General features: G+C 46.1%; 1 protein-coding gene across 1 annotated transcript in view; it reads left to right on the top strand.

Annotated features, from left to right (window-relative positions):
• Positions 1-26,687, top strand: part of MYO5B (myosin VB) — a 147,640-nt gene that overhangs the window by 76,668 nt on the left and 44,285 nt on the right. The window contains exons 15-21 of the mRNA XM_058824488.1: positions 35-118; positions 5,144-5,293; positions 5,892-5,989; positions 11,293-11,379; positions 19,705-19,816; positions 21,284-21,495; positions 23,432-23,588. Of these exons, the coding sequence (XP_058680471.1) occupies positions 35-118; positions 5,144-5,293; positions 5,892-5,989; positions 11,293-11,379; positions 19,705-19,816; positions 21,284-21,495; positions 23,432-23,588 (900 nt within the window). The remainder of the gene's footprint in view (positions 1-34; positions 119-5,143; positions 5,294-5,891; positions 5,990-11,292; positions 11,380-19,704; positions 19,817-21,283; positions 21,496-23,431; positions 23,589-26,687) is intronic.

The raw sequence follows: 26,687 nt of genomic DNA, 5'->3' as shown, positions 1-26,687 counted from the left end.
TCCCTCTGAGCTTCTTCCCTTTGTGTCCTGGCAGGTGGAGTACCAGAGCGAGGGGTTTCTGGAGAAGAACAGGGACACCGTGTACGAGGAGCAGATCAACATCCTGAAAGCCAGCCAGGTAAAAGGAGCAGCAGGTCAGGGCAGGAGCTGAGCTGAGCATCCCTGTGCCACACCTGGCTCAGGGTGTGACCCTGCTGCACTGACAGCCACCAGAGAGCCAAACCAGTGGGGTGTGGAGCAGGGAAAAAGGATGGGGAGAGGAGGGTGCTCAGGGTTACACCCACTGGATGCATGGATGTGGGTGGTTGTCTGCCTTCCTTCACCCTGGTGTTGGTGTCCTGTCAGGATGCATCGCAGAAGTGGTTTCCAAACCTGCTGATCCTCTTCTTTTTTCGGTCACAAAGGGCCAAAATTAGGAGCAGATAGTTTTTGGGCACTGTACATCCCACTTAGCTCTTGCTTGGAGCTCCCCACCCATCACTGAATCACCCATCACCCACAGAATCACTGGATGATTTGGGTTGGAAGAGAACTTAGGGATCATCTTGTTCCAGCCCCCTGCCATGGGACACCTTGCACTAGACCAGGATGGTCAAAAGCATGGGGATCTGGGGTTAAAAGCCACTGTCACCAGCATGGTTTGTACATTGTGGGTAGCCTTGCTGGTCCTATCCCCCTTCTGTGTGAAAATAGCTGTTCCTGTTATCTGTAATCCGGCATACTTGTCCCCGTGACTTCTAATTACTTCAATAATTACTGTGCAAAAACTGGAGTTAATATGTAATGCTGGAACTGTAACATGAACTCTGAGACACTCCAGCTGCTGTGGAGCTGTTTTACACCACTGCCAACGTGTAACTTTAACAAATTAACAGACACTAATGATCACTCTTGGTGTCACTTGTCTTTCACAAGGTTTTGTGCCTGTACCTTCCCTCTCCCGAGTGTTGTACAAACAACTTGTCAACATCTCATTGCACCAGGTGCCAGCAGGGATGTATTGACTGGCTTTAAATGCCAGGTCTCCTGGTAAAGGCTTTTTTGGCTCTTGCTGTTTAAAATTTCCTGTGTGCTGTGGATTTGGTGGGATGTTGGAAGCAGAAGAGCTGTGGGGTTCTGAAGGCTTTGGAGTGCGTCATGCCTGCAGTAAATGAGCATTTGACAGTGGGCTCCAAGCTGGAGATTTTACAGTTTTCTATATAAATTGAGTAGATTTTTCACTGGCTTCCTGTACCATACTCCTGCTCTCTGTGACCATTTGGGTAGGTTGGGTTAAAAGTGTCAATAACACAGGCGGCTAAGGAATTTCAGATCCTTGTTGTTTTAAAACCAGACCAAAAGTTCTTCCCTGCAGCTTTGAGTCTTTCATTGTCAATTAATGAGCTGAAACCTTAAACAACCCCATCTCTCCCAGAAGCTGCTTTTATTAAGCAGTTAGTGTGAAAATGCAAAGCCCAACTCACTATCCAGCAGCCGAAATCCAGGCTGTGTGACTCTGGGGCACCATTGCTGCTCCAAACCCCATGTGTGCTTTAAGGAAGGAGTTCATCTGCTTTCCTCCAAACCATTTCAAAGCCTTCCACAGCATAGGCCAGCATGTTTTGGTTTGGTTTTTTTTTGGTTTTTTTTTGTTTTTTGGTTTTTTTTTTTTTTTTTTTTTTTTTTTTGTTTTTTTACACTACAAGTTTTGAAGGCCTGCATGTTGCAAGCAAAAGTGTGTCATATTCAGACTTGTCTTTGTGACACCCTTGGGTGTGCTGCTGGCTGTGACCTTCTAAATGACACCCTGAATAAGGAGTGGGATGAAGGGAGGTGGAGGAAACATTATTTTTAGGAGGAGTTTGTCCCTGTCAAAGTTAGAAGAGATGAGAATGGGAAATTATTTAAGTGTTGTCAGTGGCTTGGCCTGTTTCACAGCAAGGAATTCATGTGAAGATGGCAAGATGAGCAATTTTCTCATCCATGGTAGTAGTTGTGAAATTAATAACGATGAAGCTGAGCTTTAATAATGCCCAGATCAAAAGCTCTGCATGTTCACGAAGCTTCCCAGGGAAAAACCGGGCATGATTAGAGCTCATTAGAAATGCCAGGTAACCTCCAGGAATAGTTGGTGCTGTATGATGAATTATTTAGCCAGTGCTGAACTTGCTGTTGGAGTCAGTGCTGCAGAACTGGCAGTGACTGATAAGGATTTCTGCTTGACTGTTTGGTGTAGAGGAGAGAGTGTATCTCATTGGAGTAGTGTGGTGTGGAGTGGTGGAGACCCTGGAAATCCTTCCCTAAAAACACAGATGTAAAATAAAGACTCTCTTGCCATATGTAGGGACCACAATATAATATCAGAGCAGGCTGGACTTTGTTTAATAGCTGTGTTGGAGAGGATAATAAATTCCATCCAGTGTCATCCCTGCCCCTTCTACTATCCCAGGTTGCTCCAAGCCCTGTCCAACGTGGCCTTGGATGCTTCCAGAGATGGGGCAGACACGTGCCCTGACACAGCCCAAAACATTCTGAAATTCACTTGGGTCTGAGAACCTGTGGGAGATAGGTTGTTGAATTTCTGCCTTTAACCCCCATTTACTCCCATTCCCCTAACAACATGGGAGCAGTGGCTTGTATCAGCCTGTGCTGATGCCGTGCTGGTCTGGAAGAAGAGCAGTAGGAGCATTGTCACATTCCTCTCCCAAATCCTTCAACACCTTGTGATTTGCTCTTGCTGCCCCTAACCCCTGTTTGCCAGCAGATTGTTATCCTGGTATTTTTGCTTCTTGCCTGCCATTTGCCCTCCAGGGCTATAAACAATTAGAAACAATTTTGTATTTCTGTAAAAGGCAACCTGGTCTCTCTGAACCAGCAAAAGCAGAAGTGACAGTGCTGACTCTGCTATTCAAATGTGTAAATTTAACTAAAGCTCACATTTGTGCTGCGAGGACTTTGTCCTGTCCTCAGGATCAGGCTGGCACACAGCATTCCCTACTTTCTTCTTTACATTCCCACTAAAGCAGCACAGAGGGCAAGGGGAACACTGAATTTAACACAGCAATGACCTGGGCACCTCCCTGCCAGCAAGCCATTGCTGATGAAGCACTCCCACCAAGGCAGAACTGCCTTCTGCTAATTAGAATGCAATTACTGCCATCAACAAGATGGTGAGGGAGACTTTATAAAGCGTTTAATTAGTTCTGTAAGCGCTGGTCAGCTAAAACAGTTGAGAGCTGATGTTCTTTGAATTAAGGGAAATTATTTGAATGCTGATTGAAGGCATAAGGGCATGCTGTGAAGGTATTATTTTCCAGGTCTCTGTAATTACAAATAATGCACGAGTGGCTTTGACCCTGCCAGCTGGGGAGGAGGGATCTGTCCCTCTTGCTTATGCCCCAGAATGGCTCCTGCTAGAGATGGTCCCAGTTCCACCAGGTTTGCATCATGCAAGCTGAGAGCTTGGCTCTGAGATCCTTCCCCAGGAACAAACTCTGCTGTTATTAATACCAAGTGGATGGAGAGAGCAGTGGCACTCCCAGCTGTGTTGAGAAGACATTTTGAAACCCCAAATTACATCCAGAGGCTTTACCACATTGTCAGGTGTGAGGCAGTAATGCAGAGCCTGTGTTGGATATCTTCATTAGTATACATGTGTCATCCATACCTCCTGTGCTTGCAGGAGTCAGAGCATCCCAGATGGTGTTGTGTCACCATAACAATTGTTAGGATGTGGTTTTTGGGGATAGAGGGCCAGGTGAAGGAGGGGAGAGCCTTTATTGTGGTAGGAGTTGAGTGAGCTGCAGAGATAGCAGTGAAAGCTGAGTGTGAAGCAGATCCTTAGCTAGCACAGTCATGGAGCCTGCAATAAATTTGCTCATGCAATGCAAATAATTTCCTTCCCACAGTGTTGTTGAGGCTGCTGTCCTAACAAGCTGTGAGAACATCCCACAGGACAGGGCTGGAAATGTTCCTGTCTCAGCCCAGGGATGTGGCAGAGAGCCAGGCAGCCCTTCACAGCACAGGGCTGCTGTTTATGTCTAAAAAATGGTAAACCACAGCACTCTTCCTGGGATCTTAATGGAAATACAACCAGGCTGGGCTTTTGGAGGAGCCTGAGGTGGGGGCAAGAGTGCTAGGCAGCTGCCACTGCCTTGTGCTGGTGGTTTTGGGGTGGATGTGTTGGGCATGGTGTGCCATGGATGTGAGGAATGCGATTCTCTCCCTCAGGTGCTCCAGCATCCCTGCTGCTGGGAGACACTGTGGGTGCTTTGGCAGGAGCCCAGCTCAGCTGGTGATACATGACATCCCACCTGCTGACAGAGAGGGTTTTTTTACATTTAAGGATTTTTCCTTTGAATGCAAGTGCAGCTGTGTCAGTAGCCAGTGTGGGTGTGTAGATGGATTCAATATGTGAAAATTCGACAGGCTTGCTAACCAGACCAGATTTATGGTGGCTTACTTAATATTCAGGTTCCCCAACCTAATGTAAATCTGAATATTCTGCCTCCTAAATAATAATAATAATAAAGGCATTAACTGCCTTTGCCAGCTCACCTGTTGTTTGTGAAGCAAAAATGTTGCTGCTGGCTTGCCAGAAATCCCAGGCTTAGGATCTGTTGAGCTACATGTGGTGCTTGCAGGGTTGTGGGATGGTGGTGCTACCCTGAAAGGTGGTTCATTAGGGAGGAAGTGTTTGTGTCCCTTAATTTTTTGAAAAGCAAGGGTGCCTCCGGGGCTGTGGTGGGGCCTGTCTGCAGCCTGTGCTCTCAGGAGATCCTATTCCTAGGTCATGTGCTGTGTAGCAGCATCCTTGCTGGGGCAGGGCTCCATAAACACCCTGAAACAAAGCCTTGGGAGCAAGAGTCACCTCCTGTCCAGGAGGTTTTGTGCCTTGGCAAGACCTCAGCAATCCAGCCTCCTTTCTTTTTAGGTTAGTTTGATTTAATGTGCATGTTTCAAGGTTTCATGACCTGCAGCACAGAATGGTCAGCTGTCCTGCTGACACGGTTCATGTAGACATCTCTTCTTGCTTTCACTTTCTCGCCCTTTTTCCCCTTTCAGGTTTAGGATGGGTGAGAAATGACCTGAGCAATGGGAGCTGGGTAGGTTCATTCCCCAGCAGGAAGGGCCAGAAGTGCTCAAGTGTTGCCTTTTGTTTCAGTATCAGATGGTAGCAGACTTATTCCAGGAGGAGAAGGACGCCATGCCCACCACTGCTGTGGCAAAGAGAACACCCCGGATCAACGTGCGCTCTGCCAAGCCAGCCTTCAAAGCTGCCAACAAGGAGCACAGGAAAACAGTGGGACACCAGGTAATGGGAGGTCTCAGGGAGTCAGTGACAACAGAACAATCCAGTTAATACCTTGTTGCTTCAGTTTGAAGCAGAGGTAAATAAAAAGCTGGGTGGAAAGAGACTTTCCCATGATCTCTGTGTTCAGCTGTTGTGTTTTGGATGACTTCTAGTGGTGTCTCTGGAACAGCAGGATTCAGTAGTCTTGGCTGAAAGCAGCTGAGACATGGTCTGGGGAGGGTGGAGACTCTGGGATTCACTGGATGGTGTGCCAATATACTGTGGAGCCTTTAAACTGAAACAGCTTCAGGAAAGGAGCATTTCCCCACTGTGGGCAGTCAAAAAGTTCAACAGGGGCACAAAGAGGTTGTGCTGCCTCCATCCTTGGAGATGTTTCAAAGACCCAACTGGGCAGACTCCCGAGCTTTATTGCTCCTGACTCTTTGAGCTGGAAGCCCTCAACCCCACAGTGTCTTCTCTGAATTCCCCGTATCTGGGCTGGCTCCATGGGGAGGCTCACTCTGTGTCACACCCACGGGTGTCTTGTGGCACTGCTGGCTGGGGCTGCAGGGCCCCAGCTCCTCCCTCCCTCCTCCAGACGAGTGGTTTTGTCTTTCAGTTCCGCAACTCCCTGCAGCTGCTGATGGAGACCCTGAACGCCACCACCCCGCACTACGTGCGCTGCATCAAGCCCAACGATGAGAAGCTCCCCTTCAAGTAAGTGGCCCTGCAGATCACAGAATCACAGAATAATGAGGTTGGAAGAGATCTCTAACATCATAGAGTCCAGCCTATGCCCTAACACCTCAACTAGACTACCGCACCAAGTGCCATGTCCAGTCTTTTGTTAAACACATTCAGAGATGATGATTCCACCACCTCCCTGGGAAGAGCATTCCAGTACTTTATTACTCTTTTGGTGAAAAATTTTTCCTAATATCCAACCTCTACCTTCCCTGATGTAGCTGGAGGCTGTGTCCTCTGGTTCTGTCAGTGTTGCCCGGTGGAAGAGACCAGCCCCACCTGTCTGCAACCTCCCTGCAGGAAGCTGTAGAGAGCAATAAGGTCACCCCTGAGCCTCCTCTTCACCAGGCTAAACAGCCCCAGCTCCTTCAAACGTTCCTCACAGGGCTTGTGTTCCAAGCCCCTCACCAGCCTCGTTGCCTCCTCTGGACGTGCTCAAGCATCTCAATGTCCTTCCCAAATTGAGGGGCCAGAGCTGGACACAGCACTCAAGGTGTGGCCTCACCAGTACCAAGTACAGAGGCAGAATGAGCTCTCTGCTCCTGCTGGCCACACCATTCCTGATGCAGGCCAGGATGCCATTGGCCTTCTTGGCCACCAGGGCACATTGCTGGCTCATATTCAAGCAGCTGTCACCAGCACCCCCAGGGCCCTTTCTGCCTGAGCACTGTGCAGCCACACTGTCCCCAGCTTGGAACGTTGTAGGGGGGGTTTTGTGGCGAAAATGTAGAACTCGCCACTTGGACTGATTAAACTTCATGCTGTTGGACTCTGCCCATCCATCCAACTGATCTAAGTCTCTCTGCAGAGCCCTCCTTCCTTCCAATAGATCAACACAAGCTCCCAGCTTAGTGTTGCCTGCAAATTTACTGATGAAGAACTCGGTGAGCAGATATGCTCAGCTTTATGGTGGCAGGGCATGCTTTGGGCTCTTCCTCCTGCTGAAGAGCTTGCCTTTTCCATTTAATGTTGTTCCTGAAGCTGGAAGGTCTGTGTGGGTTGCTGGAGTCACCTTTTTGAGTTTCAGCATGTGGGGTTTTGCCTCTGAAATGAAGACTAATTCAGGTTCCAATAATTCATAGATATGCTCTGCTAATAGTGAGCATCCTTGCTTTGCAGTGATAGGGTCTTCATGCAGTTTTTATCTTAGACTTGCTTTGATTTAAATAATTATAGTTCCAAACAGTGACAAGAGAAGGAAATGAAAAAGAAGAGATAAGTAGTGGGCTTGTAAAATGAGCAGAAATATCTTGCTGCTTCCAAAATAAATGTAGAAAAAGTAAAGATGTGGTTTGTATCAACTCCAGGCAGGTGAGCAGCTGAAGCAAAAGGCCAGTCCTGATCTTTGTCCGTAGCTCAGAGACGTATCACAGGGAACAATCTCTGTGAGCAGGTAGTTGTTAGCCCTGTTTGACCTCTTGGTCATGGATTTGTGCCCAGTTTTCTTCTCTGTAACTCCAGAAAAGCTTGGCCATTAATATGCAGGGACCTTACAGATGTGATGTCCTCGGAAGGCATCAAGTGCAGGTGGTGACCTTTAAGGAAGAAGGTTGTAAATGTAATCCAGCAGCAGGGAGGCATTTCCCTCCAGCTGATCTGATGCAGGCTGAGTGCTCCCAGTGAGCACAGTGGAATTTAGGAATGCAGAGACAGCTCCAACAGTGTCCTGGAAGGAAGGCAGAGCTTCTCTAAGCAGACCTACCCTTGGTCATGATGTGCTGGGAGAGATGTATCCACCAGGAAGCTTCCTGGCTTGACTCTTCTGCCCCTGCAAACAGCAAAGTGAGGCGTATTAATCATTGCAAGACATTCAGAAACTGGTTTCTATTTACCTGATTCCTTAGATGAGTAGTTAGCAGCCCTGGAGACGGCTGTCTGTGCTGGGATCTCTGTTCCTGTGCTCTGCTGATCTGTTCCACACACCATCCTGTAAGAATTGGATGTGCCTGGGCCTTCGTCTCCTCTTGCCTTTTGCAGGGGGTGTTCATTAAGTGAAATTCAGGATTACACTGTGTGATTGACAATTTTCTTTAGATGAAGCACAAAATTATTCTCTGACTTGCTGTAATGAGAGTGTGGTAGATGCTCTGGGTGATGAAGTGGTTTCATCTTTCCAGTGGGTCTTTCCAGGACTCCATGTCCCTGCTTAGCTCTCCTTTCAGCTCATCCCTCTTCACTTCTCTGCCTTTGAACTTTCAAATTCAATTTTTCATGAGATGCTCAGGATACAGTTAATATAATTCCATGGATGTGCAAACTCCTGGTTTTCAGGGGGCAGTAATTGAATGAACTCAGTTGTATCCCTAAGATATTATGGGTAGCAAGCACCAGGAGGATAATTCTGCCAGTGCCTGCTCCTACTCCAAGTGATGGCTCTGCCCAGTGTGATGCTACTATTGGTGAATGTCCAAGCTCAGGATTTTGGGAACACATGACAGGCCAAAATAGACACAAGGATGGTTCTGGAGGAGGTTGCTTTAGGTTGTGGTGATGGGGTTGCATCCTCATCCACAGGGGGTTCAGATGTCTCCTGTGGCTGGTTCTGCAAGAGCTTCTCCCCGCTCACCCCTCATGGATTGCTTAATTGGCATTGTCACCTGGGGATCGTGGTCAAGGTTGGTCTTGCTGCCACCAGCTTGAAGAATTTGTGTCCTTAGCCTGGCACTAATAAAGTCACGGAATCCCAGGAGCACTGAGGCTGGAAAAGAGCTCAGGATCATGGAGTCCCAGCTGTGTCTGAACCCCACTGTGCCACCAGCCTGGAGCACTGAGTGCCACATCCAGTCCTTCCTTGGACACCTCCAGGGATGGGCACTCCAACACCACTCTGGGCAGCCCCTGCCAAGGCCCGACCTTCCTTTCCATGGGGAAATTCCTGCTGCTGTCCAAGTCCCAGCCTGAGGCCGTTCCCTCTGCTCCTGTCCCTGTTCCCCCCCGGCTGTCCCCTCCTGTCAGGAGCTGTGCAGAGCCACAAGGGCCCCCTGAGCCTCCTTTGCTCCAGGCTCAGCCCCTGCCCAGCTCCCTCAGCCTCTCCTGGGGCTCCAGCCCTTTCCCAGCTCCCTCAGCTGCTCCTTGTAGGACTTTTTTATGTGTAAAAGTGTGATCTAAAGACACATGCTGGAAAATGTGCAGTACTGGGAAGCATTTGTGAAGTGAAACATCATCAGCATTGCTCCACGTTAGCACCCAAGTGTCTGTAGCATGCAGAACACTGGGTGTTATGTTTGTTGTTCAGTGAGAAAATAAGTTTTCTCTAAAACATAAAATTTTTCGGCTCACAAGAGCATTATGTTTTTACTAAAATGAAAAGCTTACCCTGGAGAACAGGGAGGAGGTAATGGCAGCTCTTCAGTACTTAGAGGGGCTACCATGAGGAGAAAGCCATGCTCTCAACAGTGGTGTGTGGTGGGAGGAAGGAGCCGATGGCCCCAAATTTACATGGGGGGTTCAGACTGGACATGAATAAACCTATTTTTTTTCTCCCTGACAGTCTGTCAATGGAATAGTCTGCCTGAGAGGTTGTTCAGCCTCCATCTCTGGAGGTTTCTATAAATTTTGACTGGCTAAACCCCTGGGCCATGGATCTGCCCCCACAACTGTCCCAGCTTTTGAGCATAGGGGACTGGACTGGAGGGTTCCTCAGGTCTCTCACACCCTGCATTCCTACTCACAACATGCTGAGAAGATAAAATCTGTAATAGGGCTGGAGGGTGCCAGGCTCCCATCCTGGGACACCTTGCTCCATGCGGGGGTGTCTGCTCCATGTGACTGCAGGCTGGGACTGAGGTTAATTCCTGCTGGAGAAGACTTCCAAAGAGAGATGTGCAAGGGGAATGCCTGACTTCAGGTTGTTCCTCTGTCAGTTTTCCTTTTAGATTCACTTTCAGGCAGGGTTTGGGATCTTTGATTTGGGTTTCCAGGCCAAAAGCAACCTGCCAGGTGCTTCTATCTGCCATGGCAAGGAAAAGGAGTTTGTAATAAGCTGTATTGTCCCTCTTTTAAGATCTTAATTTCAACATTAGCCCGTAACTGGAGCTGTTGCTGACAGATGACTTCAGCCTCTCTGGTGGCTGCATTTCACCCCCACTGAACAGGGCTTTGCTGCTTTGCAGAGTTTCCCTTGGATACCAGAGAGATTGCCCTGGGATCTTGCAGGACTGACGCTTACCTGTCGATCTGCCACTCCTGTTTGTTATTTATTGTTATGGAAATTGCACTCTTGTGGGTTCTTCCTTGAAGTGAGTGACAGCCCAGACTGATTTTTCACCCTGCACAGTGTTGGTGGTGTTGCAGTGAATAACTTGCTTGTAGGCTTGACAGGTCCAGGGAATTAAAAAAAGCACAGAGGGAGAAGAAGGAGACTATTTTTCATGCTGCTTTTGTACAGCAGAGAGCAGGAAGAATTATTCATGTAATCTTGACTTGCAGGTGTAAATATTTTGAGCTTTCAGAAAGGGAAAAAACTGGCATTATATGAGAAGCTTTGTTCTGGAAACCTCACACAGCTATGGACATTGCATCATGTGAGTCTGAGCTTGATGCAGGGACCTTTTCCAGTGCCTTCCAGGGCTGGAGAGCTGTGACCTCCTTGTGCATTCAGCGTCAGGGTGGAAGGAGGGAGTGGCCATGGGGGATGCTGGTACCTGGACTCACTCTCTGCCAGGATGGTCTGATTTGGGAGTGAGTTTTTGCCAGGAATCAGAGGAAGCACTGGCTGAGTATTCAGCTGGAAGTTTCCTTGAGATTTTTTTGCCACAAATTCCTGATGGCATGTGGTGGCAGTGGTAAGGGATGATGCAAGCTTTAAAGTGGTCATGTTCTTGGAAAGCTTAGTCTAGAAAATCATGGGACCTGTTAATTACCTGCTTTGGATATGGAATTGAATATATTGGACTTAATCCGCTGTTGAATTTGATTTCTGTAAATATATTGTTGCCCCAATAGCTGGTTCACCAGGCAGCTCGTGGTGGGGTAGCCTGTTCCCTTTTTTATTGTGATTGTATTGCTTTACAAAGCCAGATAGATTCTAGCTGTAGGCACTAATTAATTGCAGCAGATGGTCAGTCTATCCCAAGAATACCCCTGGCATTGATAGGAGGGTGGGAGCAAGGTTTCAGGCAACTCGGAAGTCAAACCTTTGCGACATGCAGAGAAAAGGTGTGACATCTGTGCAGCCTGTTCCCAAAGCCAGGCCTGGGTTATGCTGAGGTTTGAGAGGCAGTGGCTGTGGGCTCCCTTTCATTGTGTGTTAATGCCTGTCCTAAATCTAATTGCAGGTTTGATCCGAAGAGAGCAGTGCAGCAGCTGAGAGCCTGCGGAGTGCTGGAGACCATCCGGATCAGTGCGGCTGGCTTCCCATCCAGGTGCTGGGCTGGGAATTCCCTGGGCTTGTGCTGCTCCTGCTGCTTACCCAGCAGGTTCATGGTGCCCAGGGCTGGGCTGGAGGGGGCTTGGAGCACCCCGGGACAGGGGAAGGTGTCTCTGCCCGTGGCAGGGGTAGCATTGGGTGAGCTTTGAAGACCAAACCCTTCTGGGATTATCTGACGTGAGGGAGGTGGAAGAAAATACTTGTGTTGGCAGGACAATGTTTATTTAGGTTTGCTTGTACCCAGGATAGATTTTCTGCTTTTTATATATTTTTTGTTTCATTCTGCCAAACTCCCATTATGTCCTGGGTTCCTCACGTGTAAGAGATTCATTGTCAAGCAAAGAGCTGCAAAGTGGGCATGACAGAGAGTGTGTCCTGTGCTCCAGCTGGTGCTTTCAGTCTGGTCCTGAGAGGTAATTTGCTCTCATGAAACTTCTGAAAAAGCTGATGCCTGGCAGACAAAGGAATCCAGTTTGGATGCTGTACCTAGGTGAAAACCAAGTAACGAAACAACAACTCTGAAAGCAAGCACTGCCCTAAAGCACTTCTTCACTGTTTGCCTGAAGCCTCTTCCACTGTTCAATTTGATTTCCTTTGTGTGTGATTTTGTTTCCCCCCTGGCTTCAGACATCTGCTGCAATCCTCATTTCAGCCAAAAAAAATTCTGATTCTACTTTCAGAGAAAGAAAATAAGGGTTGTAAATTATTGTTGTAGACATTCACAGAGCACATCCAGAGCATCCTAGGCTTCAAACTCTTGCATCATAAAAAGGAGGGTTATGGGTGGTGTGCTCCTGCTGATTGAGATATAAAATTCAAAGGAGGTTTTTAAGGCCCAATAAATCAGAAAAAATAGACTATACATAAGTCCTGAAGATGACAAGGGCAAATAATTCTAAAAATGCATCAATTGCATTTTAGTGCCAAGCAGCTTTGTGTTAATGTCAGCAAAGCCATCAGCCCTTTTATATGGAACAAAGAAGTCATAAATATGCTCAGTGAAGTGTTGGCTAAGCGTGATGTGGAGCACCATGAGCAACTCCCTGTCTCACATTTTGGGGAGGAGTGTGCTGCTCTCACAGCCTCCTGAAAAGCTGCAGGGGGTTCTGGCAGCCGAGGGCAGCAGCTGCAGGTTGAGGTGGCTCTGTCACCTCTGCTGGCCAGGGACCTCTGTGGGCAGGTCACAGCTGCTCTTGGGGTCCTCCCTGACCAGCTGGGTCCAGCAACTTAAGGAGGAAGAAGAGAAAACAGAGAAAGGAGAAGAAGAAAACTCTCATGGAACCCAATTTCTCTGTCCCCTGCCAGTGCGGGAGGGTGCAGATCTGGGACCTCATGCTGGGAGCCTGACCCTGTTAGAAGACCCAGCATCACCTTTGGCTCCCATCTCTGAAGTCTTGAGGGCTTCTGTGGAAGCAACCAGTAAAAAGCTGCTTCTTCCTTACTTGATCCCTAAGCCATGGTGGGGAATCAAAAATTCCAGCCCATGGGTGTTTTTTACTACCATCTTTGTAGCCAGACCAAATCTGTTAGTCCTTGCAGTAAAAGCCCTGAAACAATGAAAAATCTGGGTTTTTCTCACGTGGAAAAGGCCAGAGAAATGCAGTTCTTTGCTCCCCAAGCAAGCAGTCACACTGCCCAGTGCAGTCTGAGCCCTGGCTTTGCCATGGTGGGTCCTGGGAGAGTTTGGGGAGCTCTGACCTGAGCGTTGTGTGTTTTGTGAGGTTTGTTACTGGTCTTACCATGGCTGCATAGAACACACCCTGTTCCCCTCCATTCATAATTATCCTACAGATTTGTAGCATTTTCCCATTTCTGCTCACTTAACTGCAGCTAATACTCTACAGCACTAAAATCAATGTGAAATCAGTAATGGGGAGGGGGAGCAGAGGGGAGGAATCGCTGCAGCACCTGGACACCAGCCAGGATCTATTGACAGCAAAGAATTGACCAGTACAAGAACCACTCCACCCTTACAAACTAAAAAGTTGATGCTCTCAGCTCTGCTTGCATGCTTTTGGTTGTGAGATCTTTTCCCAGGACGCTAGGAATACAGAACTCTTCCATCACTGCAACTTGTCAGCTCTTGTTCTTCTTCCAGGGACAAAAAAAAAAAACAGGGTGCAAAAAGCAATTTCAGCCTTTCAGAGTGATATTCTCCAAAGTTTGTGATTGTTGAAGGACAGATCCTTGTGTGTTTTAATATTTCTAGCATGTATTTGTGTATAGGAGCAGCTCTGCAACAAATAGAATACTCACTTTGGGCTCCAATAGTTCTTCATCTTCCTTACTCAGAAAATTCCAGTCTTGAAAATCCAGACTCAGGAGCTGGACAATGTCATTGAAAGATTGTGAATAATCTGTGTCTTTATATTGACTTTACAGACCATCTCGGGAAAAGATGCTTCCACAGGATCTTGTTTTGTAGGAAAAGTAACAGACTTTTAGTCATTTCTGCAGTTTTACATGTGATATCTCTCAGTTTTCATCACAGTGAGCATTGATTATTCCTCTGTATTTCCTTATATATTGAGACAGGTTGCATTTATATTGCTTGATTAAGGATAAAACCAAAAAGGACAGTCATTGCTTTAAATTTAAACCTCTTGTGAAGGCTCTAAATTTGGAATACTTTAAAATAATAGCAGAAAACTTGATCTTCGTGACTTTTGCTTCGCTCAGGTGTAAGCAATTTACCCATAAAACAATAGGGAATTTCCAAATTTGTTTATATCAAGGTAAGTTTTAACCAGAAACAATAGAAAAACTCTTGTTTTCATCCTGTAATGTTTACTTCTGAATATATTCCAGCACACTGTCACTAGAATAGCTTTCTGAGGGTGATGTGACTTTGAGTCAGAGATCTCTGGATAAATGCACCTGCTGCTGAAGAGTTCAGTGTTTTGAGTCCTTAATAATTTTTTTACCTCTAGAAAAAGAAATAATTTTTAATACAAGTGGTAGTTGTTCAAGCTGCGTAAGTCTCAGAAATCTGAAGCCTGGGACTCCCCACTTAGGGTGTTCCTGAGTTTATTTTACCATTTCCATGGTAGGCTGCGCTCTGGCTGCGTCTGAAATAAATTGAAAATGTATCATTTGCTTTGAAATGTTACTCAGCAGTTAAGAAATCTGTATCTGTTAGCATGTACATAAATGACTGTGATGAATGGAGTGTCTGGGGTGTGTAGGTAGTAAATCTATCATCAGCTTCCCTGGGTAAAGCGTGGAAGATATCTCTGTGCTATAAAACCATTCATCTTCCTTACAGAAACTGGCTGCATAGAGATGAGTCTTTTGAGAACTAATTGCTGCACATCTCCATGAATAGCAAAATAATTCTTTAAACCAAGTTTTTTAATTGGTTCTGTCAAAACTGTACTTTTTTTTTCCCCCCTGCTGGTTTTGGTGGTTTCCAGTCACTGGTCCAGCAGCAGTGGTGTCCCACCGTGCCACCACTCTGAATTGCCTCATCACTGCAGTTCTCTCTGAATTACCCTCTTTGTAGTTGTTATGTATTTATAGTTTAAGTATCCTTGGCATTTGGCTGCTTCCTCTGGTCGCTGGAGCTCACTGTCAGATTCAGCATTTTTGTATCAATTCAGTGTGAAATCCCAGCTGCTAAACTCTATAAATATTAAACATTTATAATTGAAAACTATCATGGACATCCTTGATGTATAATTTTTTTTACAGAATGTGCCTTTAGCTGTGTGGCTGTCATTTCAGGATAACAAGACCTATAAATTGCTTTGGCTACCAACAGTTCTGTTTGCCCACACCCAACAAAGGTGTAATATGTAAATGGAGGGGCTTTCCCCCCTCGTTTTTCCCTTTGAATATATTCCAGCTAATTTCAAGCCAGGCCAGCCTGCATGTTTTAGAACTAATTGAAAGGCAAATCTGTTCTGCTGCAGTAAACAAGGCAAGAGAAATTTTCTCCCTGAACTGCAGCTTCTAAAATAATTTCATGTCAAATCTTGGCTCCGAGATTGAACCTGCACCCTTCCAGACATGTTCTGACTCCTCTGAAAAGATCAATATCATCCAGCTCCTTCCTGCTTAATATATTGACCCCTTCAGGGGAGGGTGCCTTGTGGTGCTGCCAGGATTTCCCGCACAAAACTGAGTTTGCTCAGCACCTGGGATGGTCTTTGTTTGCTCTGAGTGGAAACATTTCACGTTCAGTTATTTTAGAGTACCAAAAGAAACCACATTATGGTTAAGAGTTGGAAGCTTTTTTGACCTATTACACTGCTTTCAGCTGTTCACTCAGTGCAGCTGGCACAACATTGCTGAAACAATGGGTTGTGGATATTTTGGGCAGTTGTTGACTGCATGGAAAGATGCTTTTTGGAAGCTTCCTTGGAATGTGAACCCCAGTTTCCTACCCACGCTCTCCCTTCAATTTGGCATTGTAATAAACACAGCTGGCTCTGCTCAGGTTCATAAACCCTCGATTTTGGACAGGAGCAGCCCCTTTGCTTTGCACATGGCTGCATTTTTGTGTAAAACATCCAAATCTGGTTGCTTAAACTACAGAAAAAAGATTACTTCATCTGTGGCGTGTACTATGTCTTATTCCCTCTGTTTCCTGTAGGTGACAAAGACTTTGCTGGGATGACCAAGCCTCAGGCTCTCAGCCAACCATCCTCCTTGCTGCTGAGCCCAAGGAGGGGTTTTTCCACAGGCATAAGTTATTTTCCTGCATTCTTCCCTTCCCTTTATTGCCTTTTCCCCTTAGTGACCTGTGCTGGCATCAAAGCAAAATTCAGCTGTTTGAGGTTGGCTTGATCTCAGTTTGAATAGCATCTGCCCAGTCCTTTGTGCCTCCTTCTTCCTGTTTCTCAGTTGTGCAGGTACAAAAATGCCCTGGTTCCATCTCTTTTCTCTGCATCACTTATCTGGATCTTAAAACTTGATAATAATAATACAGAGCTCTATTTATTTAGTGTCCCTTGGTTGTTTCCAGCCCCCAGCACTGAGGCTTGCCCATGCTGTGTGTTGTGTGGCAGCATACCAAGCACCCGAGATCTGTTTTTTATTTGATACCTGTCCACAATTTGAACTGAGGTGTACCCTTCCCACAGTCTTTCCTGACCTGCTAAGCTGTGGGGTAACACAGCACATACTTTGTCTCCTGCTGGGAGTCAGTGTGTGGCTTGGGAAGTATGAACGAATTTTCTTTTTCTGTTTTCATGTTTGTTTTTGTTTTCCCTTTTAAAATGAAGGCATTGTACCTAAAAAAAAAAAAAATGTATGTGCAGAAAAGTAATTTTAAAAGTGCATGTACAACAAAGCACTGAGCTTCAGTATTTCTGCACTGGAGAAATCTCCCTTGCAGGGCTGGGGGATCATGTTTGTTTCTCTCCCAGCAGATAGTTGTAAGGAAATTTTATACAGCTTTGAGCCTCGAGTGGTTCAATGAGGCATGTTACATTAAACCTGAGTGCTTTAATTGTTCCTTTCTCCAGGGAGGATTCTGTAGCAGCACCTATGAACCCCTGCAGCTTTCTTTTGCTGGTGAACTGGGATGGCAAATATCCCAGCGAAACTCCTGTTGTGGCACAGATTTTGTTTTGATGCCCATGGACAATAATTCAGGAGCAGTGTGGTGTCAGGGCTGTCATTCCCTGATAAATCAGAGAGTGGTGAGAGCACAAGGGAGGCAGTTCAGTGCCCTGGGGCTCAGCGTGGGGCTGTGAACCTCTGGGACATGTGGGGCTGTGGATGCCACCAGTCCTGTGAACACCTTGCAGAAACCAGGGAATGTATTCCCTGACTCTTCCAATGTCTCATGTGAGACTTACTCCTGAAAAGTGAGTCATTTTTATTAAGGATGGATGTGGAAAATAATTTTTTTCCGCCTTGGGAAACGAGAATGACAGGCTCTGGAGGAAGACCCACTGTGCAGTGACCTATGATTTATTTTTAAGGATTTCCTGCAGGTGTCTGACTCCTGTTTGTGGGCAGCTGTGGGATCTCCATCTCTGCTGTGGTCCTGGAAGATGATGGATTTTACTTTCTGCCCAGCTTGGACCTGTGCCCTGAGTTTCATGTTCTGCCTCTTCACCATCTGCTCTTAGCTGGAAGAGCCTGGGTGGCACCTGCAGGGTGATTTTTTTCTCTGGATATCAGCAGTTAATAATGCCAGTGCCTGAGCTGACTCTGGCAGGTTAATGGGAATACTCCTTCCTTCTCTCTTCCCTCCTCCCAAGCTTTCCCTGGCTCGAGCAGTACCCGAGCCAGCCTCGTGTGCTTGGCTGGGTGCCTCGGGCTCTGCATGCTCTGCTTCTCCTCTCAGGTTTGATTTGGAGCTGTGTAAACCCTGGGTATGCTTGAAATGAAAACGGATTTCATTTGCACAACGCAAAGTGGCAAACGTAATTATAAAACAGAGGCGCTGGGAAAGCAAAGAGGAGGCAAGTTTAAGTTAAACCTTAGAGGACACAAGTTTGTAGTCTTGCATAATCTTGTGTTCAGTTTTCACCCCAGAGGGAGCTCTCCATACCTGACACCTTATTTTTTTTTAGTGATCCAGTGATCTTTTGGTTATTTGAGGGTGGGTAGCTGTAGCTGCATGGCCTCAGGACTAGCCCATGGAGACAGAGATTGAATCAGCACAAAATCTGGCTGTTCCAGAGCCAATCTGAGCATTCTGAGCATGGGGAATCCTTTCATCACAGTGGCCTTCATGCTTCTGCCCCCACAAGATCTCCTTTTTACCTTTGGTTTTAGGTGCAATCCTAAGGATATTCTGGTTTTTGCCAGTCCCTTTATTTTTCACTAGTTGTGTCCTGGGTGCTGTGTGTCCATGCAGGAGTTACATGTGGTTTACCAATCCACCTTTTTTTCCCATTTGCTCTCTTCATTCCCTTTGCAAACATTTCCTTTTACTGCACTCTTTTCAATGAAAAAAAGCATTGGCTTTCCTCCCCTTTTCTGAAGTGACAAAAAACTCTGTTGGCTGTGTGTTTTGAAATCAGCAATATGCCTGTCTTAGCAAATACCAAAACTTCCAGCCTTCAAGGTGTTTTCATGAGAGATACCAGCAGCTGGAGTAGATGGTTGTGCAGGTCCCTTCCAACTGAACAGTTTCATGATGCATTTTGTAGAGCTGGCAGCTGTGACTGCTCAGGTGGTCTCACTCAGTCTCACCACTGCAAACTGGCCACGACCCGTCGCAAGCAATGCTCTGGCCCTTTGCAGTTTATTTTCCCTCCCATACACTTAATCCCTGGAAGTGTAAAAATAGGAAGAATTTGGTGCATAATGCAAAAAGTTAAGGTGGACATGGGGCCTCTGGGTGAAGAGAATGTTTCTGTGCGGCATCTCTTCACAGTTTGTTCTCGTCCTGGTTGCCCGAGCATCCCTGCAGGTAAGGATCAGGCTCACAGGTGGTTTTGTTGAGTGAGGGCAGAAATCAAATCCTCTGTGATTCTCTCCAGTCTCCCTTTGATGCTTGTTATGCGTATTTTGTTGAAATATCAATGATCATTCTGGACTTTGCTGGAAAAGTTTAGTGTTAATTAAAATCTCAGGTTTTGAGGGGTTTATAACTCACTGTGTTAATTTAGAGGGGGCTGAAACTTGGCAGATGCTGAAGCAATTTCAGGATCGCAGTCTGCAGGCTCTAAATCTATCACCAGCAGCGGGAGATGATATTTCTAGCAGCAGGATACAGTGCTCTAATTCCTTCAATTAGCATTGCCTGTTTGGAGGCTTTGCTGCTGGAGACAGTGAGGCATCTTCCAAGGGGTTGCTTTGTCTTTCCAGAGCCAAAAGATTTTGTGTTTGTTTGAAGGGTGTCAGTCACAGACCTCAAGATGGAGCAATTAGGGAGTAGATTGAAATTAGTATTCAGCAGAGTTTGGGAACACAAAAACCGAAGAATTTCTATTTGATTCATTTTCTACAACTTTATGATTGTGCAATCTACAACTATGAAGATTTCTGTTTAGTTTTTATTTTTGGGTAAACAAGAGATCCATGATTTCTCCCAAGTTAGCTTCTCCTTTCTGACAGGAGCAGCACTGTTGTGTTTGAGTGGTAAAGAGCAGCAGATTGGGAAGCACATCAGGGGTGAGAACAGGGTGATCTGTGGCCTTTCTGTTCCAGGCTAGAAAGGCCACATGGTTATTCAGCATCTGAGATTGGGGCCAAGCTGGGGGTGAGTAGCTCCTTTTGGAGTTGGTCCATGCTGAGGGTTGTGGTGAGAAATCCCTTGAAATATTGCACACTTTGGCTCATCTATGACTCCAAGCACTTTATTTTAGTGAAGCAGTACCCAGCATGCAGAATAACCCAGCGTGTGCTTTGCTTTCAGGTGGTCCTACCCTGACTTTTTCAATAGGTACCGTGTGCTTATGAACAAGAGAGACCTCTCTAAGAACAACACGAAGCAGATCTGTCAGACCCTGCTGGAAGACCTCATTAAGGTGAGCTGGGACCAGATCTTTGTCACTGATGCTAAAAGCACAGAACTCATGGCTTTGATGATTGCTCCAGCTTCACCTGCTGCATGTGCAGGTGCTTCTCCACCCCAGGCAGCCTGGGAGTTTTCCCAAAATGAGGGAGTCTTGCAAAGAGGTGTCAGGAGCACGGGATTTCTTGGTTCTGGTCAAGAGAAGTGAATCTTTTCAGTGCTGGTGAAGTCGAGTTTTCTGTCACTGGCTGGACACAAATGACTGGCCATTTCTAAAAAATGTGTCCCCCCATCCCCTCCTTCTTCTTTTGTCTAGCCACAGCTGGAGCACTTTTCAGGGGTCCACCCTGGGACGTCATGAACCTTAGTCAGTCATTAATTGACTCTTTGCACAAATGAGTAAGGGAAAAGTGCAGTAAATGCCTTTTCTTGATGTGTGGGACACTTTCATTGGCCCTATATGGAAAAAAACATCCTGCAGACTGGGACTTCTTTACCACAAACAAGTCAGAAGATTTTGCCACCTCACCTTACCAAAACTTTACTGCTTGCTTGTATGCATTATTTTTAAATTGCAAATGTGCATGCAAAGGTTTCTTGCTGTTGAGTGGCTCAGAATGTGGCCAGCACCTCAGACAGGTTTTAATGCTTGATCTCTTGTTTTCCTGTGGGGTTTTGAGGAATTAACCCAATTGGGATCGTCTTTTTGCTTTTTGCACCCAGTGTTACCCTTGGCTGCAGAGCCTTTTGCAGCACATGTATGACTTTGTAGGTCTAAACATTAATCTTTTCAAAAAAGAAATATTTTTCTTGAAGTGCTGTGGTGTTGCATTTCCAGTCTGGTGTAGTGGAAGGCATCCCTGCCCATGGCAGAGAGGTTGGATATATGTGAGGTTTAAGGTCCCTTCCAACCTAAACAATTCTGTGATTTCTTTATGTACGTAAAAACCAACAAATAACAAAAGACCAAATCCAAACAAAACCTCCAAACCCCCCCAAACAAGCAAACAAACAAATCCAAAACAAAATAAACCCCAAACAAACTCCTGCACCACAAAAAACCAAAACCAAACAACAACAAAAAAACCCCAGACCAACTAAGCAAAAAAAATCCACAAAACACAAAAACCCAACCCAAAACCTCTTCAAAATTGTGCAACTATATGGAGTTCAAGACTGAATCCTAGTGCTGCTTTCCTTAATGAGTGTGTAGATGCTCAAGTGTAGTAAATCTAGTAATATCGAATAATGTCTAATAAGTCTAATAATCTAATATATCTAATAATGGAGTCTAATAATATCTTCATTACCCAATAATATCTTCATTACCCAGTTAAGAAGAGACATGAGTTGATAAATTTGATTCAAAGTAGTGTTTTTACTCTGTATCTACTGATGAACTTAGACTGAAAACAAAAAGAAAAAAAAAAAAGTGATGTTTGCCTCAATTAAATATAATTTCCTTTATGCTTTTGAAAAGGATCCAGACAAGTTCCAGTTTGGCCGTACCAAGATCTTTTTCCGTGCAGGCCAGGTGGCATATCTGGAGAAGCTGCGTGCAGATAAGTTCAGAGCTGCCACCATCATGATCCAGAAGATGGTGCGGGGCTGGCTGCAGAGGGCCAGGTACCTGCGGCTGAGGAGAGCCACCCTCGCCCTGCAGCGCTACACCCGCGGGCACCTGGCACGCAGGTGGGTCCTGGGCAGCCTCAGAGGGGGCAGCTGTGAGCCAAGGGTGGAAACACCTCTGTTTTCAATCGGTTGCATCATGGGGGTTTCATATCAGGAGCTTTGGAAATGCTCTGTTCACTTGAACACTTGAGCCACCCTCGCCCTGCAGCACTATGCCCACGGGCACCTGGCACGTAGGTGGGTCCTGGGCAGCCTCAGAGGGGGGCAGACAAGGGTGGAAACACCTCTGGCCACCTGGGTTTTCAGTCTGTTTCATCTTGGGGTTTCATATGAGGAGCTTTGGAAATGCTCTGTTCGCTTGAAAGCAAGATGTGTAACGCGCATGTGGGTAATGCTGTGGTGAGAGTTTCTAAAAAAACTCTAAAGGGCTAAAGTTGGGACTTATTTCTGACCCCTCTATCTGTCTTTATTTAAGGGCAAGAGATCAAAATTATTTGCCTCAAACTGGTTTCATATTTACGTTAGTTTAATTTCTAGGTTCTGAGCCAAGGTCATAACATAGACAATCTGGTTGTAATGAGGTGACTACAGTGCTCTGAAGGGTTTAGGTGAAAGTGTTTCACAGAACTAATATTTTCCTGGGACTGCCTTTGGTAGAGGGCATTTGGATCAGCCAGAGAAGGGCTGCCTAGTTGGTATGCATTCCTCCCCTGCAGGGACAAGGTTTGTGTCTCCTGATGTCCAGGGGGAGTTCTCAGGATTGATTGGCTGTATCCTTTGTAATGAGGAAAATCACTCTAAATCACTGGCAGGGGGGCTGTGTACAGTAGATAATAAAAGAGCCTATGTTAACTGTTTCTGTGCAGGAACCATTGTGTCAGTGGCTTGCTGGGGTTTCTGTAGGTAGCACTCTGCTGGAGGGTGGGTACCTGGTGGCAGGTGTGGGGTTGATGTGAGGGAGGAGTGAAGCAATGGAACAGCATCCCAACCCACTGGCCACCTTCCTTCTTGTGGCCCTTCTTCAAGCCACACAATCAGCAGAAGAACATCAGAGATACTAGCTGAGTTTGTGGTGTTGTTTGTGATTGTGAAAGGGGTTGGTGTCGGGGAGAACCAGCTGCTGCATAGTTTCTTCTACATAATTTTTCAGTTCCCCTGTTTGTGCAGGGCTTGTAGGGTGGGATGGCATCTGAGTAACTACTGTCTCTTTTTGGAGACGGACCATCCCTTATCCTCTTCAGGAAGCCTTGCATCAGTGGGTCCTAATGAGAAACCATTGGCCTCAATCAGAGGAATATATAAACCAATCTGATGTGGCTCTTCATTTTGATATGCTTTTCACAAAATAAAAGAAGTGGATCAAATTTCTGTATAGTGCTGCATGCTGAGAGCAATAAATGAATCATAAATCCAGCAAAACAAGCTAATTATCAAATTTAATGGAGGGTTTATGGGCATTTATTAACCAGTGTAACAGCAAATTGAACATGAGTTCAGCTGGAGAATGGGAGCAACATGGTGCAGAGCTGACCACATCCCTCATTATTTACTGTCTCTGAATGGCTCGAGGCTCTGCTCAGGAATGTTGCCAAAGCAGTGCACACCAGTTTAAATGTCAGATCAATTTGCTGCTGTTTTCACTGAGTCAGTAGTGTGCTTTTTATAGTCAGGGAGGTGATGGAGCCAACCTGAGTGCTGGTTAGAGCACAGATGCAAGGCAGAGAGTTCAAACCAAGGAAAACCTGGGGAATACTTGGGTTTAATGCTGTTTGGGAGCAATGGGGTGTGTTGATCTGTGGTTCCAGTGCTCCTGGGTTCAATGGCTGCTGTCTGATAGCATGGAGGCTTTCTTAGCCCAGCTGTTGGGGTGGTCTTTCCTGAATACTACCAAGCCACATTGGACAAAAGCTTTCCTCTCCCCCTGGCTTAAAACTTACTGCATCAGAAGAAAAGTTGAGTTTATGTGCCCTGCTTACCCTCCTCCCGTGCCCTGCAGGCTTTTCCAGCACCTGAGGAGGACGAGGGCTGCCATCACCCTGCAGAAGCAGTACCGAATGCTGCGGATGCGCCGGGCCTTCCTGAAGGTCCGCAGCGCCACCCTCACCATCCAGGCTTTTGCTCGGGGCATGTTTGTCAGGAGGATTTACCACCAGGTACACCCCCAGGAGGGTCTTTGCATGAGGAAAGAACCTTTATGTTTACTTCTGTGTGTTTGTTGTGGCGGTGTTGATGTTTGTGAAGCTGACAGCCCCCAGCATTGCCAGAGGACCGAGGGTGATGGTGAGCTTTGCTATTTAAAGCTGTGCGAGCAAAAAACATTTTGGCAGCAGCACCTCAGCAGAGCAGCTAAATAGAGTTGGTCACTGTGGTGCCAGGAGGTGTTGTGGAGATGTGGAAATGTCATTTGGTCTAACTTATGCTCTGCTGAAACCTCCCCATCCCACTGAGTGAGTGTTGGAGCTGCTCCCGATAGCGTAAGAAGACAAAGAGGGTCTGTCATGGAAGACAGTAATTAATTTCTTGATATACATATCTCTTTAATTAGGTCTCTCCTTTAGCTTTCTGTGTTAAACCTGGAGTAGGACACAAAAGATTTGGAGTTTCATGACAGCAGTGATACAGTGATAAGTCATTGAATCCTGGAGTGGTTTGGGTGTAAGGGAACCTTAAAGATCACCTCATTCCACCCCTGCCATGGGCAGGGACACCTTCCACTATGCCACGTTGCTCCAAGCTCTGTCCAGTTTGGTCTTGGTCACTTCCAGGGATCCAGGGACAGCCAAAGATTCTCTGGAAAACCTGTGCCAAGGCATTGCCACCCTCACAGCCAGCAATTCCTTCCCAATATCCCATCCAACTCTGCCCTCTGGCAGTGGGAAGCCATTGCCCTTTGTCCTGTCCCCTCATCACTTGTCCAGAGCCTTTCTTCAGCTACTCTCTGTCAGGAAACTGAGAACAGCTTTGGAGAATCTTCTGTCTACTCTGCAGACCCAGCACTAAACTGGTGCCTAACTGGGTTGTGGGGCTACTCCAAGAAGTGAGAGGCTTCAATAGGGAAAAGCCGGTTCCTGGAAATAATTGAAATTACCTGGACACCTGGTGACCTCCCAGAGAAACCAGGGCTGTCCTTTGAGACACAGCAGCTGGCGATAAGGAATTTGTGCTGCCGCTGCTGTTTCAGCATCTATTTTTTAAAGTGGAAGCTTCTGCAGAGGAGGCAGCTGATCCAGCAGTTAAACTCTCTAAGATTCAAGGCCACCCAAATCTTAGCAAGGTGTATAAGTTGTCTGAAGGCCAGGCCTCTCTAATCTGAGTGTCCTTAATCTCTGGAGCACTGGGTATAGGTTTTAGATAAAAGTGTTGGTTCCAGTGCATGTTCATTGACAGATGCAGGGCAGTGGGTGATGATCTATGGGATGAAGGCATGCCCAGTTCCCACCCAAAAATTTTTGTGTAAAGCTGAAATAAGTCCCCAAGGCAATGCAGTGGGGTTTCTTCTACCTCTTTGGGCATCCCTAGCTTTCTCCATTTATGAATGCCGAGACTGGAGACATATAAAGCTCATTTCACAGTCATTCTTGCTGCATCTTAAATTCATACAATCCCTTTATTCTGAATTAAAATTTGCAACTGCAAAGAAAGCCTTAGGGTGAAACAAAATATTTATAAGAGAAGCTGATAGGATAACCTTTTTTGAGACAACTTAACCCAAACTAATAACAATAAAGTGTCTTGTAATCTTCAAATTCTCCTATTTATTTCCTTAGCAGACTGAAGCATAAGGAAGCTATTAACAACATGCTGTTTGTATCTCTAAAATGTCAGCCTTCAATTTTAGAGAGCAAAATTGAACTGCCACTGACTGACAAGATAGCTGTAAATTTTGGGGAAGAAATCCAATGCAAATATGCCGGAAATTTCATGAAAACAGATAAAAATTACTACAAATTGAACCGTGCTAGAGAAGTAACTGCAGACTGTAGTGAAAGGACTCATAGTTTTATTTGAAGGTTATCCACATGATATGAAATCCCATGAGAACAGCATTTATCTGCAGTAAAAATTATCATAATGCAGAGGCAGAACACAGGAAAAAAAATCTACAGATCTGTTCTGGTGATGTGTGATGCTGAGGGGACAGTGAGTTCATTGCTGACTGTTAGTGTGTCTGTTAATGAGTGTTTACTCTGGAGCTGTGGCTCTGGTGGATCTCAGTACTCTTCTGAGGTGGTCCACAAAGTCACACTTGAGCCCAAATGTCACCTGCTCCCACCAAGTCCTCACAACCAGGATCATATCCCCTCGTGTCACTGACCAAGCAGGTCTTTGCTTTGAGACTAAGCAGGCTCCTAGGAGAGGTGCCCTGCCTGCATCCATTGAGAACAGTGCCTGTCCATGAAGGAGAGTGCAAAACCACAGCCTCCATTTCCATCAGCACCTGCATCTTCCAGGACATTCCTTGGAGGAGAAGCCCTTCCCAGGGCAGTTTGGGAAGTGTTTCATGTTTGTTGCCGCCAAACCTGAGCTGCTGTACAGGTGACCTTTCAGGAATGCCCTTAAGCTGAAGGAAAGTAGATTTAGAGAAGATATTGGGAAGGCTGTGAGGGTGGGGAGGCCCTGGCACAGGTTTCCCAGAGCAAATGTCTTGGGACTTTAGCTGGTCAGAGTGACCTCAAGATGTATTAGAAAGTCTCTTTTCTCAGCCCCACGGTCAAAGGAGGAGTCAGAGCTCGTCATTTCTCAATCTCAAGGTTGTTTATTGTTTTTTATCTATAAAATTCTTTCTCCTCTGTCCTCTGAGGTCCACTCAGCAGGACAGACAGAGGCACTCTGCCTGCCCCCAGGGAGGTGTTATCTTTTTATACTAAAAACTACGTGTACAATATTTACAATTACTTTCCAATACCTATCACCAATGTTAGACAGTGAGCTTCTACTCTAAACCAATCTAAAAGTGCCACCATCACAGCAGAAGATGGAGGCCAAGAAGAAGAAGAAGAAAGGCTGGACACACCCAGATTCCTCCATCTTGGCCCCTAAACCCCCATTCTAAAACCCCAAAAAAATCTACTTTTCGCCCTATGACAAACTGATTATTACTCTACTCGGACTTTTGTGGCTTGCAGATCCTCATATAAGGTTGTTAACTTTTTCCATGGGTCATAATCAAAGTCACAGGTGTCTTGGGCTCTGTGCCAGGGTCTCTGAGCCCCCTGGCAACCCAGGACACCAAGAGGAATGTCCTGAATTCT

Source organism: Ammospiza caudacuta, chromosome Z (assembly GCF_027887145.1).
Source record: "Ammospiza caudacuta isolate bAmmCau1 chromosome Z, bAmmCau1.pri, whole genome shotgun sequence".
In the NCBI taxonomy this organism is placed as follows: domain Eukaryota; kingdom Metazoa; phylum Chordata; class Aves; order Passeriformes; family Passerellidae; genus Ammospiza; species Ammospiza caudacuta.
The sequence above is the reverse complement of the archived record's forward strand: the minus strand, read 5'-3'. Positions and strand labels throughout refer to the sequence as shown.